This window comes from Amblyraja radiata, chromosome 6 (assembly GCF_010909765.2).
Source record: "Amblyraja radiata isolate CabotCenter1 chromosome 6, sAmbRad1.1.pri, whole genome shotgun sequence".
Lineage (NCBI taxonomy): Eukaryota > Metazoa > Chordata > Chondrichthyes > Rajiformes > Rajidae > Amblyraja > Amblyraja radiata.
The window spans coordinates 43,253,740-43,269,184 of record NC_045961.1 but is presented as its reverse complement, the minus strand read 5'-3'; the positions used below and the strand labels follow the sequence as shown (position 1 = coordinate 43,269,184).

At 39.8% G+C, this 15,445-nt stretch overlaps 1 protein-coding gene across 3 annotated transcripts in view; it reads right to left on the bottom strand.

Annotated features, from left to right (window-relative positions):
• Window positions 1-245: 245 nt before the first annotated feature.
• The window catches only part of gcc2 (GRIP and coiled-coil domain containing 2), a 42,777-nt gene continuing 27,577 nt past the window's right edge, over window positions 246-15,445 (bottom strand). The window contains exons 19-23 of one of the 3 annotated variants that reach the window (XM_033022630.1): window positions 14,877-15,094; window positions 10,131-10,325; window positions 6,814-6,953; window positions 5,101-5,302; window positions 246-2,020 (exon numbers count right to left, since the gene is read on the bottom strand). In XM_033022630.1, the coding sequence (XP_032878521.1) occupies window positions 1,953-2,020; window positions 5,101-5,302; window positions 6,814-6,953; window positions 10,131-10,325; window positions 14,877-15,094 (823 nt within the window). In that variant the 3' untranslated portion in view covers window positions 246-1,952. Of the gene's footprint in view, window positions 2,021-5,100; window positions 5,303-6,813; window positions 6,954-10,130; window positions 10,326-10,451; window positions 10,645-14,876; window positions 15,095-15,445 lie in introns of those variants that run through there. The other 2 variants (XM_033022631.1, XM_033022632.1) reach the window with 2 other exon arrangements.

Below are 15,445 nucleotides of genomic sequence, written 5' to 3'. Positions count from 1 at the left end.
CGACGATCTTGGAGAAAACCCACGCAGGTCACTGGGAGAACGTACAAACTCCATACAGACAGCACCTGTAGGTCGGGATCGTACCCGGGTCTCTGCCGCTGCAAGCGCTATAAGGCAGCAACTCTACCACTGCGCCACCCATTACATTTTACAATATATTTCTATGATCAAAATACTGCGCACATTCAAACAACATGTGATTCATCCAAGAACACACAATTATATCTGCATCTGAGCCTTCTTACTGGTAATTACAAATTTACAAATGTGCACAACAGCTGAAAATCCATGCAAAGGCCATCACAACCAGCAAATGACCCAAGATATACCATAACATTTCTTACTTTGCTTAGTATAAACGGAATTGCCCTTTCCTGCCCCAGTTTTGAAAGATGAATGCTGACGCATCCTGTATTACAATGCATCATATTTGTTACAATTTGCATGTACAAATGACAATAAATTGAGGGGTGGATATTTGATTTAATAAGGGATTTGTTTTATATGTTAACGGGAAGGTGGGAAACATATTTAGTAGGCTCATCACCTCCCTGCTCGCAAACACTTTTTACTTCAGGCAGTAAATCGAGCAACTGACCATTTAGCCTCCAGTAGCAAGTAGTTACTGGAATTCTCAAAATGAAATCAGGAGAATCTTGCATCTAAAAATAAAAGCAAATAGTTGACAAACATGTACAGAAGAACCTTTAAATGCCAGTATGTGCAATTTGAAGGTATGGTTTCAGAAAATAAGTACATCAATTCATTTGATCCCTCCACTGAAAAGCTCATGGTGTAATTATATACAACTGAAAACAACTAAAATGTCTTACAAAGTGAAGTATTTAACAGGCTTTGAGATTCAGAAATGCAGTTTTGTCTTAAAACCATAAGGGTCTGCAAATCTTTTAGTCCCTTTCATTTTCTACATCTTTCCTTTGGTATATATTTATTCCAGTTAAATTACTGCACATACTAAAGAGTGGAATCAATTCAAATTTGCAACTGATCCCAATGAAAATATGTCTAATTTTCCCAAAAACTTTATCCCAGTACGATAACATGTATAACGCCTTAACATTGGAATTCTGTACATTTATGTACCTATATAATGCCCAGGCTTAAACTTGAAAATAATTTGTTGTATGTTGATATATATTTTTAAAACCATTCAATTTTTGTTTTAGTCATGACAAAATATTTTGTTTTAGAGTAAATGACCAACTCATGCTACACATAAACTATCGCTTCCATAAGTTAACACCAACTGTTCAAAAATCAGAAATAAACAGAAAATGATAACTAAAACGGAGAATTGAATGCAAAGTATCTGGGATGGTAATAAGTTTTAAAATAGATGTAGATATATAATAGCTTCCACGTTCCACTCTCAGATTTCTTGTTCACCTTCCTCATTTTACTACCCTGTATTTGTTTAAAATCTGTAATATATTTAACAGTTCTGATGAAAAGGCAAGTTGAAATATTACAATTTTAAATTCAAAGATCATGCCGGACTTGGAGATCTTCAGTTTTATACTATTTCTATAGGGCCACTTTACATCAGTAGCCCTTTTTGACGTAAATGTGAAGTAATTGTGTTTGTCATGCCAGGTATCATCAGGTACATGCTAACTATGCTTTTATAATTTTGGAAGAAAAAAAAAAATAGGCTCATCATAAATTTACATTAAAGATTAATCACTCTTCCTGTGCAAGTCTCTTTAAAATCTCTCTTACAGTTATAGGTTCTTCCCCATGGGATATAAAGTTAGAAATATAAAAAAGGACAACAATGAACTCATAGCGACAAAATATTTACAGATCATGACAAACACAATAGACAAATCAATTTAAAGAAAAAAAGTCTAAGGCAGGTCTTCTCTCCATAACAACCAAGTCTCTGTTCTTCATGGAATGTTAACTTAAATATCTCGCCCTGTCGAACTTTATCAAATTCCAGACCAACTGTGAAGATATGAAGTCCACCCTGATGACCGTGAAGTGCTTTCTTCTTCCCCTAAACATAAAACAAAGCAAAACTGAATATTTACATACAACAGAACATAAAAATAATTCACATTGACAAGAGAAATAAAGATCAAGGGGCATAAAGTTCTTGCCATTTTATCTGGTTCAACAGCAGAAAAAAATTGCCTTCATGCATTTTCTCTACATCATGGAAAATCTCTGGTCTATTAGGCGAGCAGACTGCTTGGAAGGCTGCCAGTGCCGTCCTGCAACAGTCAGCTTGGAGGAGCTCAAATAAATCGAACAGTAGTTCAATTTTTTGTTCCACTTTTTGGAAACCATTTGCTTTTTGCTTGATGCCTCACCACTTTTGGCAGGTTAGCTAACTTTAGGAAGTCAACAACCAAGCAAATTAGTGACATATACATTTTTAAAGTTGTAATTTTAAGCAAAGTTGCAAGCTTAAGAAGATGGGGGTGGATTCCACATTTATCTCCTGGATATACGACTACCTGACGGGTCGACCACAGTTTGTCAAGCTGGGGGACAGTGTGTCTGGCACAGTGGTGTGCAATGTTGGAGCCCCACAGGGAACGGTTCTGGCCCCGTTCCTCTTCACCCTGTACACAGCAGACTTTAACTATAAGTCTGACACATGCCACGTACAGAAATACTCAGATGATACAGCGATTGTGGCATGTGTAAGGAACGGGCAGGAGGAGGAATACAGGAACTTGACCAGTGCCTTTTGTGCCTGGAGTGAAGAGAACTGTCTCACCCTGAACACAACAAAGACTAAAGAGATGGTGGTTAACTTTGGCAGGTCCAAGCTCCCCCTTCAGACGGTCAATGCTGCAGGGGCTGACATTGAGGTGGTGCAGACATATAAATACCTTGGAGTGCACCTTGACAACAAACTGGACTGGTCTGTCAACTCTGACTCCCTCTACAAAAAAGGCCAGAGCAGACTCTTTTTCCTCAGAAGGCTCAAATCCTTCAATGTGTGTAAGGATATGCTGCACATGTTTTACAACACAGTGGTCGCAAGCGTTATTTTCTACGCTGTTGTCTGCTGGGGCAACAGCATTAGTGCAAAAAACAATAGGAAGCTGGTCAAACTGGTTAAACGAGCTAGCTCAGTGCTGGAGGGGAGAGTAGACTCTGGGATGGAGGTGCTTGAGAGGCGTATGAGGCACAAGGTGCAGGTCATCCTGAAAAACCCCGGGCATCCCATAATGTGCCTCTGACTTCAAATGTTCCCTTTGGAGAGAGACTCATACATACTACTCTCTACTTAAGCCTGAGAATTCATTTTGTGGGGAACATGTGTAAACATTATTATTATTACTGAATAGTCTGAAGGAGTGTCTTGGCCCGAAATGTCACTCATTCCTTCTCCAGAGATGCTGCCTGTCCCGCTGAGTCACTCCAGCTTTTTGTGTCAATCTTCAGTTTAAACCAGCATCTGCAGTACCTTCCTACACATTATTATTACTCTGTTAGTAGTGTAACAGTCAACACCACAAAATATTTATTTGGACACATTGGGTCAGGTTTGTAGTCTTAACGCACTTTCTGAAGTCAGGGGGGGGGGGGGGGGTCAGAAACCACGGAAGTAGGGCATTTACATTATCGCCAAAGTCATCCACTAGACTGAACTGTGGATGAAATATAGCAAGTAACACGGGTATCTTCAGAATGACAGTCAGAACCTTTTTTGCCCCGGGGTGATAATGTCCAACACTGGAGGGCATAGCTATCAGGTGAGAGGGGGAAAGTTTAATGGAGATGTGTGGGGCAAGTTTAAAAAAAAAAAAACACAGAGTAGTGGGGGCCTGAAATGTATTGCCTGGGGTGGTGGTGGAGGCAGATACGATAGTAGCATTTATGAAGTTTTTAGATAGGCACATGGAAGTGCAGGGAATAAAGGAATAGGGATCATGCATAGGAGGTGAGATCAGTTTAAATAGGCTTTTTGAAGGGCCTGTTCCTGTGCTGTTATGTGTTATGCTCTATGCTCTGTTCCAATGAGAGATCTTCCTTATTTTCTGGATGCAAAGCAACGGTGTACTTTGGTACTAAACTATCTTCTTTAGATGTAATAGGGAGCCCAATTAAATGATTCCAGATAATCCAATTTCAGTATTTTTGATAAATTCATGTTATTTCTCCACTGATTTTAACAGCACCCTTTGGTCATTTGACAGTTTTCCAACAGTTAAGTCCCTTGAGTATGGATAATGAGTCCAGCATCAAAAGTAACAATGAGATATCCATGGCAATACTTCTATTTAACACAGCAAAATGCCCCTAGGTGTTTTACCCAACAGAAATTGACAGCAGGCCAGAGAAGGCTATATTAGGGCCTTATATTAGTCACCTTACCTTGGTCAAAGCTGTAGGTTAAAGACTCAAAAGAAAGAAACAGGAGGTTCAGCAAAGGAAATCCAGAGTGTCTTTACAGTTAAGACATGTCTATGGTATCACAGGTCAGAATTGTGATTATGGAAGGTTACAAAGATAGGGAGGACAGAGGCCGTCGAGGGATATGGAAATAAGCCCGGGGATTTGGAAACTGTATGCCTTTAGTTCACCTGACAGTGAGATCTGATCAGATGAGGCTCAACCGCAGGAGAAGTGGGTTTATCAGCAAAAGTTAGTGGTTTAAAAAACAAACTTGTTAAGAATGCTAGAGAGAAATGAGGGGAATTTTTTCCAAGCATCGTTTTTTTCAGAACACTGTCAAGATAATTACTCTATAAACTAGCAATAAAAAGAGACGCCAGGTGGTGGATAGGAACGGTTTAGATGAATATGGACTAAACACGAGCAAATGGGATTGGTTTAAATGGGACATTTGATTAGCATGGATGATGTTGGGCTCAAGGGCCCGTTTCTGTGCTGCATGACCCAATGAGCTTACAAAACAAATGGCACATCGGAGACGGATGTAATTTTTACGAATGAGAAAATGTGGGCCAAAGTTTTCCAAGCTTACAAGGACAACAGCATCCACATTTTCATAAAGGAATGCCATGGTTTTTGGCTCTTCAGTCACCTCAAATTGCAGTACAAAAGCCCATTTAAAGACTCTGAGAAAGTGTGCATTTATCAGATTTCATGTTTTACCTTGAGCAACAGCAGCAAGCTTACTCTTTTCCTCTGGGCTCAGTTGTAACATTGTGTCAATCACAGGGAGAAGACTCTGCTTCTCACTTCCTGCATTTAGGAATATAAACTTCAGCATGACGTTCTTCAAGTATTCCAGGTTTGCAATAGACTTTTCACGTTCCTGGTTCCTTTCTAGCCTCCTTACTTCACCCTTCAGCAGCTATTTGGTGAAAGAACACACAGTAAACAATTAAAATGTGAAATCAGAAAGAAACCTGCAATTAACAGAAGTATTCTGTGGGCTCACAAAGATCCAACACAGATTTCACAACAGTCTTTTAGGAAGCTGATCAATAATTTTTTTTCAAATTTCTCCCAACCTAGAAGGCAATTTGGTCCATAGATTCCATGTTGGCTCTGGGGCTTCTCATGTACACACTTTTTCCCCATTTGAAGAATTAAAAGCTTTTCCCATTGGAAGAAAGAAAGCTAGAGTAGAAGAACCAAGGACCAGAGAACATAGGTTTAAGGTGAGAGAGAAAGGATTTAATAGGAATTGGAAGGCAACTTTGTTACACAGAGGGTGGAATGAGCTGCCAGAGGAGGTAGTCGAGGCAGGTACCATAACATTTAAAATACACTTACACAGGTACATGAATAGGAAAGATTTAGACATATGGCATAAAAAGGTTCATGTGGGACTCGCGTAGATGGGGCATCTTGGCCAAAATAGATATGGGCCGAAGGGCCTGTTTCTGTGCTATATGACTAAATGCAAATGCTACAAATATGAAATAAAAGCAGAACTTAGTGGAAACACCCCGCAAGTCAGGTAACAGCTGTGGAAAGAGAAGCAGACTTAATATAGACACAAAGAACTGCAGATACTGGTTTACAACAAAAATACAACGTGTTGGAGTAGCTCAGCAGACCAGGCAGCGTCTCTGCTAGACATGGATGGGTGAAGCCTGAGATTTTTCAGAAGTACTGACAAAACAGTGGCCATGAAGGAGTTACCTCACGCTGGAGAATCTAGAGCCACGGGGCACTATGTGAGACAACCAAGAGGTCATTAAATAGTGAGCAGAGAATTTTTATTTTATATACAGGACTATAGATCTCTCCAGTCAGAGAACCATGGATTCTCAATCAATGGCCGTAAGTCTAGTCAAAATTTAAGATCAAAAGACATTTGTTCAAATCAACTAATTAGCTTTTGATTTTTTAAACACTCAGGCAAAGAGCATGTGGATATCTGGTGAGATAGTAGACATGGAAGGAATCTATGTAGACATTCAACAGATAATGCAGGCCCCTATAGTGACAGTTTCTTAAGTCCTTATGTTTTAGAGAAGAGAATCAATTTGTAAATGGATTTCAGATTGGATAGTGATGGTAAAAATCCTGTAATGGCTAAAGAATCAATTCAAAACATAGATAAAGCCCTGTAGGAAATATCAGAACTTAGTGGAAACACTCAGCAGGTCAGGCTACATTTATGGAAAGGGAAGCAGACAATGGAGACACAAGGAACTGCAGATGCTGGTTTATAACGAAAAGACAAAGACAATTTAAAAACTGATCAGCTTCTTTGGGATCAGGTAATAAAATGAAATTGACATCAATGTATTGAAGCAGATTTCATTCCTTTACATCTACAGCAAAACTGAAATGAGTTATAAATCATTCCAGTCCCCTTTGAGCTTCAGCCCACTGTGCGCACATGCCTACCGTAATTTGTTCCATAAGGATGGCATTGGTCGCTTCTGTCTCTCTTAGCAGCCCATTTAAATGGTCAATACTCTTTGTAGCTGTATTTAACTTTTGCACTATTTCTTCCTTTGTTGGCTCAGGATGCCATTCAGGAACATCTGCAATGGAATAAATAACAAGAATATGTTGGGTTAACAAAAATATATAAATATCAAAATATTTTGACAATCCATTGCTTTTTTCCCCCCCTTTTAGAATTAAAACAACAAATAGATGCTTCCTGCAATTCAGGAGAAAATGAATGTTTGCATTTCTTAGCTAGAGATTTGGTTATAGTGCTGATGTTTTAGCACAGTTCAAGTGAAATCTATGTTTCTCGAAGCTTAGCTTTCCAAGTTGAAACACCACCAGACATTTTCTGTCACAAACTGCATTTGTACTTCATGTCAAACATGTACATATTTACATAATCATTTCTGCAATGTTTGTTTAGAATATAGCCAAGAACTTGGGGTTTGACTTTGAATTGTCATATGTACCGAGGTACAGTCAGAGCTGTTTTGTCAGAGCATTTCAGTATTCTAGTACCTGAAAATCAGTATTTTGCTGAGGAAATCAGTATTTTTACGCGGTGCCATATTGCTGAAAAAGGTGTTATTTTTTATGTGCGGTCATACCCATGTAAGAGTACAAGAATGCAAAACTTTGCTATCAAATGACACGTCTTCTACGCACCTTACTTAACAGTGCATTCATTGCCATCTCTTTGTATACTGCTGTTTGAACGGCTGCTTCCCGCTTTAGCACCAGATGATGATGTAGAAGCCATTTTGGTAGCTTCCCTCGCTCCATCTCCCTACTTCCTCTCTTTCCCTCCCTCCCCCTCCCACACCCTAACACCACCATTGATCATTTTCTGCTTGCCCCTCCCACTCTCTACCTAGTTGTCAGAGGCGGGAGAGTTGAATTACTGATTAGGGAGAATGTCACAACTACAGTTTGAAAATACATCTTTGGGGGCTGTTCCAGCGAGGCAATAAATAAAATACGATCACTATGTTGAGTCTTTATTATAGGTCTTTCAATAGTCAGTGGATGCTACAAGAGTGTAAAGATTTGTTGCTGTAGGTGATTATAACTGTCCCAATTTTGACTAGGTCATCCTGAATATGGAATTATAATTTAAGTTAGGTGCATCCAGAAGAGTTTCTAGAAACAATATGTTGATAGTTCAACTAGGGAGGGGGGGCCGTATGAGACCATGTGCTGGGAATTGATCTTGGCCGGGTGATTCATGTTTCGTTGGGGGATCAATGTGAGAACAGTGATCGTAATTCCATAAGGTTTAAGATAGTTATGGCTGAGGATAGGATTGATCCTCAGATGTAACTACTAAGTTGGGAAGGCTAATTACAGCAGTATTAAGAATATTAGGCTGGACCGAGGAGAGGTAGATTCAAAGAGGCTGTTTGTGGGGAAATTTTTATTTAACATATGAGTGTTTTAAAAACCAGCGCATTCTTTAGAGGACAGAAGACAGTCCGATTTGGAAATTTTGGAGGACAAGAGATCATGGAAGTTTAGCTAAAAAGGAAAAGAAGGCTTCATATTTAAAACGCTTAGTAAACTCAAATTAGGCAAGGCCCTTGAGACATATAAAGCACGCAGGAAAGAAATTAGGAGGGCTAAAAGAGGTCATGAAATGTCCTTCGACAAAAGAATTCAGGAAAATCCCACTTTGTTTTAAGTCAAGAGTGTTTTATTGTCATATGTCCCAGACGGGCCAATGAAATTCTTACTTGCTGCAGCACAACAGAATATGTGAAAACGTAAACATTGTATATAACGGGGGAAAAAAAAAAGAAAAAGTTCGATAAATAACAAATATAGTGCAAATAACAAATAATAATAGTCTTTTGCAATTCAGACCTTATAGCTTATTCGTTGTGCTTAATAGCCTGGCTGTGGGGAAGAGGCTGTTCCTGAACTTGGATGTTACAGTCTTCAGGCTCCTGTACCTTCTTCCTGATGGCAGTGGTGAGATAAGTGTGTGGCCAGGATGATTTTGGTGGCCTTTTTGAGCCAACGACTACGATAGATCCCTTCGACGGTGGGGAGGTCAAAGCCGGTGATGGACTGGGCAGTGGTCACAACATTTTGTATTCTTTTCGCTCCTGGATGTTCAAGTTGCTGAACCAGGCCACGATGCAACCAGTCAGAATGCTCTCTACCGTGCACCTATAGAAGTTTAGGAGAATCCTCTACGACATGCTGAATCTCCGTAATCTTCTCAGGAAGTACAGTCGCTGATGTGCCTTCTTTACAATTGCATCAGTGTGTTGGGTCCAAGAAGATCTTCTGATATATACACGCCCAGGAATTTGAAGTTATTGACCCTCTCCACCATCGTCCCGTTGATATAAACAGGATTGTGGGTCCTCATCCTTCCCCTACTAAAGTCCACAATCAGTTCCTTGGTCTTACTGATGTTGAGAGCCAGGTTGTTCTGCTGGCATCATTTGGTCAATCGGTCACCCCCCCCGGCCAGTTGATGTTGATTTCATGGACTTTAGCAAAGTATTGGGAGGGTCATGCTGCAGTTATATATGACGTTTAGTTAGAGGGTAGTTAATCTATGGAACTCATTGCCACAGCAGGCTGTGGAGACCAAGTCAGTGGATATTTTTACGGCAGAGATAGACATATTCTTGATTAGAACGGGTGTCAAGGGTTATGGGAAGAAGTCAGGAAAATTGGATTAAGAGGCAGAGATCAGCCATGATTGAATGGTGGGCCGAATGGCCTTATTTTACTCCTTGAACTTGTGAAGTTGTGATTGGTGAGGCCATATTTAGAGTATTGTGTTCAGTTTTGGGCACCATGTTATAGGAAAGATGTTGTCAAACTAGAAATGGGGCAGAAAAGATTTATGAGAAGCATTGGAGGCATGAAGTAATTTCCAGATAATTGGCTGTCGCAGCAGTTGTGATACACAAGCGCACGGAAAATTTAATGTCGCACAATTAGATTTGATAGCTTTTACAATTACAAAAAATAACACTTAAAGTATTTGTATTTATTATGATTTTGAAAATAGTTATCCTCTATATAAACGGTAATTAAATACAATAAGCTAAACAGAAGATTTTCAGCAAAATAGCAATTACGTAGAAAAGGCAAATTGTACATTTAAGGTCAAGAGTCCAGAAGAGAGTCAAGAGTGTTTTATTGTCATATGAAACAGAACAATGAAATTCTTACTTGCACAAGTCTTATTAGCATGATAAGTTAAACAAGTACCATATTAATATTGTTCCAGACTCCTAATAACCAACCTGACTTAGTCTCAGGGAAACTGAGTAATTGCTCAAGAGATGCAACTTGGGAATTAGTAGACAGCACCGACTCTGTTTCAGTCATCTCCATTCCTTCTCCTTCCTCACGATCAATGGAATTTATATCCAATAAAGAAATATCCATGTTTTTTCGGTCACGCCAACTTTTTCCAGTGGGCAGAACTGGTGGAGAACCTTAAACATAATTATAGGAACAAAAGTCAAATTATGTTACAATTTTTTAACAGGTAAGAAAACACAACACCAATCCATCAGATGGTCTCATTTACAATAAGTTGGATATTAAACTTCTCTACTTGCCCTCCTGCTGTGCCTGTATTACTTAATTGCAGACGCTTGCGAGTCAGTCTGGTGCTGCAGTATAATTTTTGCTCTGACATTGTTGGTAAAAATTTGCTTATTTTTGAGAGGAATGTCTTCCAATGTTTCAATATATTTGGTTCATAAGAATGTTTTCTAAAGATTAAACATTTGTCTTTAAACATCCATGTAGCTGAGACAAAAAGGACAAAGGATTTAGTTTTAATGAAGTGAGAAGAGATTGATGTGGTGTCTCCCCTCAATCTCTTTCCCCATCTCCTTTCCCCTTTACCTCACTCAGGTACAGCCAGGAGGATCTCCTCCAGCAATGTCCTGGAGCCAAAATGATCAGCCTCCAACAACCACAGAATCTGTATGAAGAAGGATCTCAACCAGAAACGTCACCTATCCATGTTTTCCAGGATGTGCCTGAACAGTTGATTTACTCCAACACTTTGTGTCCTTTTGTGTATTAACCACCATCTGTCGTTCTTTCTTTATTCAACATTATTTTCTGCTGGTAATGTTGCCTACCACTGCAGAGTTTTTCCTTTGATGCTCAAAGATTTCAATTTCATTACAACTCCTTGATACCACACATCGTCAAATACCGCTTTGTTGTTAAGCACAATCATTTTAATCTCACCTCTGGAATATAGCTCCTGTGTGTCTATGCTTAAACCAAGTTGCAATGAAGTCTGGAGCCAAATTACCAATTATAAGCAGGTAAAACTAGGGAATTTTGGTAGATAGCACATTTAATGACCTTATTACTAAATGTAATTCAGAAAAGCATTTAGATGAATAATAATTAATTATTCAAAGTCAAACCTGTGGCCATCTTTAACCTCTCCTTGCTCCTATCTAGATCCCCAACAGCTTCAAGAAGATCACTGTCATGCCAGTGGCAAAGAAAAACAAGGTAATGTGCGTCAATTACTACCACCCAGTGGCTCTGACATCCACCAACATGAAGCGCTTCAAGGGTCTGGTCGTCACCTACAACAGCACAACCTCCCTGATAGTCTTGATCTACTGCAGTTTACCTACTGACATAACAGGTCCAAAACGTATGCCATCTTTCTATCCCTACGCTTATCCCTGCAACATCTGTTTAACAAGGATTCCAATATCAGATTCCCATTTATTGACTATAATTCTGCATTCAACACCAGATTTCTAACCAAAAACATTTCCAAATGCCTTGACCTACGACTAGGCACCCTCCTCTGCAACTGGATCCTTTACCTCCTTACTCATCGACGGCAACCAACAAAGGTAAGCAACAACCCCTCCTCCACGAAAATTCTAAACATTGGTATCCCATAGGGCCACATATTCAGCTCATTATTATATTTCCTAGTCATGACTGTGGAGGCAAATTTTGCACCAACTTCAGTTACAAATTTGCAGATGATATCACCGTGGTGGGCTGAATTTCAATCACGAGATTGTTCAGGAAGGAGATACAAAGCTGCGCAGCATGGTGTCAAGCCAACAAACACTCCTGCAACATCAGCAAAATGAAGGAGCTAGGCGTCAACTTCAAGAGTGGAGGAAGAGTACACACCCCTATCTGTATCAATGGTGCCAAGGAGCAGATGATCAAGAGCATCAACTTCCGAGGTATAAATGACTGACAATTTCATCTGGTCCAACCACATTGATGCTACGTCTTAAAAAAAGCACACCAGTCCATTATCCAAACCAGCCTCTCTCTGACTCTACCTACATTTCCCACTGCCTCGGGAAAGCAGCCAACATAACCACTCGCATGCCAGTTATTCTCTCTTCTCCCCTCTCCTGTTGGGCATGGGTTACTGAAAGCACATTTCACCAGTTTCGAGAATAACTTCTTTCCAGCTGTTATCAGACTTTTGAATGGACCTCTCATGTGCCACAGATACATTCCTGTGTCCCAATCCACCTCCTTGCACTTTTTCGTATCTTCCCTTTCTCTGTAGTTCTAAATCCACACATTCTGAGTTGTTTTTCTTTCTCTTTTGCATTATTCTGATGTGCTTTTGTATGATATACATTTGCCTGGATGGCATGTAGACAAAAATGCTGGAGAAACTCAGCCGGTGAAGCAGCATCTATGGAGAGAAGGAATAGGCGACGTTTCGGGTTGAGACCCTTCTTCATGCCTGGATGGCATGCTAAGTTTTACATATCTCAGAACACCTGTCAATAAATCAATTCTAATAATTAAAATATTTAGAGCCCCATTTATAAATTAACTATTTTAAAGAAAAATAAATCACAACAACCCAATTTAAACAATTTTCTGTATTAAAAATAAAAATCAACAAATTAGCCAATAAAAATCAAAATGAACAATAAATGAACCAGATATGATAAGAGGTAAAGGAACCTCTTGGAGGTAGTGTTCATACTATGATTAGTTTTAATCTACAATTTGAGAAGGAGAAGGTTAAATCGGAAGTGTCAGTGATGCAGTTGAACAAAGGGGACTATGAAGGCATGAGAGGGGAGCTGGCCAAGGTAGACTGGAAAGGGATCCTAGCAGGAATGACGGTGGAACAGCAATGGCAGGAATTTCTGGGCATAATCCGGAAGACGCAGGATCATTTCATTCCAAAAAGGAAGAAAGATTCTAAGGGGAGTAGGAGGCAACCGTGGCTGACAAGAGAAGTTAGGGATAGAATAAAACTAAAAGAAAAGATGTATAACACAGCAAAGAGTAGCCGGAAGCAAGAGGATTGGGAAACTTTCATAGGACAACAGAAGGAAACAAAACGGGCAATACGGGCTGAAAAGATGAAGTACGAAGGGAAGCTGGCCAGGAATATAAAAGCTTTTTTTGATATGTTAAGGGAAAAAGAGTAGCAAAGTCAAATGTGGGTTCCTTGAAGGCAGACACGGGTGAAATTATTATGGGCAACAAGGAAATGGCAGAAGAGTTGAATAGGTACTTCAGATCTGTCTTCATTAAGGAAGACACAAACAATCTCCCAGATGTACTGGAGGACAGAGGATCTAAGGGGGTAAAGGAACTGAAAGAAATTTTCATTTGGCGAGAAATAGTATTGGGCAGGCTAATGGGACTGAAGGATGATAAATCCTCTGGACCTGATGGTCTGCATCCCAGGGTCCTCAGGGGGGTGGCTCTAGAAATAGTGGACGCATTGGTGATCATTTTCCAATGTTCAATAGATTCAGGATCAGTTCCTGTGGATTGGAGGATAGCTAATGTTATCCCACTTTTCAAGAAAGGAGCGAGAGAGAAGACAGGGAATTACAGACCAGTTAGCCTGACTTCGGTGGTGGGAAAGATGCTGGAATCAATTATTAAAGAGGTAATAATGGGGCATTTGGATAGCAGTAAAAGGCTTAGTCCAAGTCAACATGGATTTATGAAAGGGAAATCATGCTTGCAGGTTTGCAGATGACACAAAGCTGGGTGGCAGTGTGAACTGTGAAGAGGATGTTAGGAGGTTGCAGGGTGACCTGGACAGGTTGAGTGAGTGGGCAGATGCGTGGCAGATGCAGTATAATATAGATAAATGTGAGGTTATCCACTTTGACGGCAAAAACAAGGGGGCAGATTATTATCTCAATGGGGTTAGCTTAGGTAAGGGAGAGGTGCAGCGAGACCTGGGCTTCCTTGTACACCAGTCACTGAAAGTTGGCTTACAGGTACAGCAGGCAGTGAAGAAAGCTAATGGAATGTTGGCCTTCATAACAAGAGGATTTCAGTATAGGAGTAAAGAGGCTCTTCTGCAGTTGTATAGGGCTCTGGTGAGACCACATCTTGCGTATCATGTACAGTTTAGGTCTCCTAATTTGAGGAAGGACATCCTTGTGATTGAGGCAGTGCAGGTTCACGAGATTGATCCCTGGGATGGCATGACTGTCATATGAGGAAAGATTGAAAAGACTAGGCTTGTATTCACTGGAGTTTAGAAGGATGAGGGGGGGATCTTATAGAAACATATAAAATTATAAAAGCTAGATGCAGGAAAAATGTTCCCAATGTGGGGCAAGTCCAGAACCAGGGGCCACAGTCTTAGAATAAAGGGGAGGTCATTTAAGACTGAGGTGAGAAAAAACTTTTTCACCCAGAGAGTTGTGAATTTATGGAATTCTCTGCCACAGAGGGCAGTGGAGGCCAAGTCACTGGATGGATTTAAGAGAGAGTTAGTTAGAGCTCTAGGGCTAATGGAGTCAAGGGATTATGGGGAGAAGGCAGGCACGGGTTATTGATAGGGGACGATCAGCCATGATCACAGTGAATGGCGGTGCTGGCTCGAAGGGCCAAATGGCCTCCTCCTGCACCTATTTTCTATGTTTCTAAATATAAGCTATGACTTTTTTCTCCCTTTATGTCAACACGGTGTACTTTCTGAATTTATCTACCATAACAAATGAGCAGAAAGCAGACAGACATGTATTGATACTCACGTGGTAAAGTATTTTCAGTTTGATGCTGGAACATTTGTTGCTCCATTGTAGACAATTGTTCCTGTAATATTTCAACTGTCTTTCTGTGATTTTCTTGAAGAAGCTGGACTTGCTCGCGATAGCTCTTTTGTGCTGCTTCATTCTGGATAGTCAACTGACTCACAGTCTGAGCATGCTCCGATTTCAACATTGTACTTTCTGACTGGGCACAGCAAAGTCTGTAAATTATAATACAAATGCATAGATCAAGACTCACTGAACTGATGTTTGGGACACTTAAGAATAGCATGTTCCCTCAAACACATCCTTGTTTAAATATCAATTGAAGAATTTATGGACTGTGATGCAAATTTTGAATTTATTGTTATACATGTTATTTTATTATATTATTGAGCTCCTTCATTATAAATAAAATCTAGTGCACCGTTAAAATAATGAATGGTAAATATTGAATCATGGCAAGGCAGAAGATTGGTAACAAATATCATGCCAAAACTTAATAAAGAGGCATGAAGATATACAAATGTGCAGGATTTTTGCTTCATTAATGGGCCATTCATACATATTAT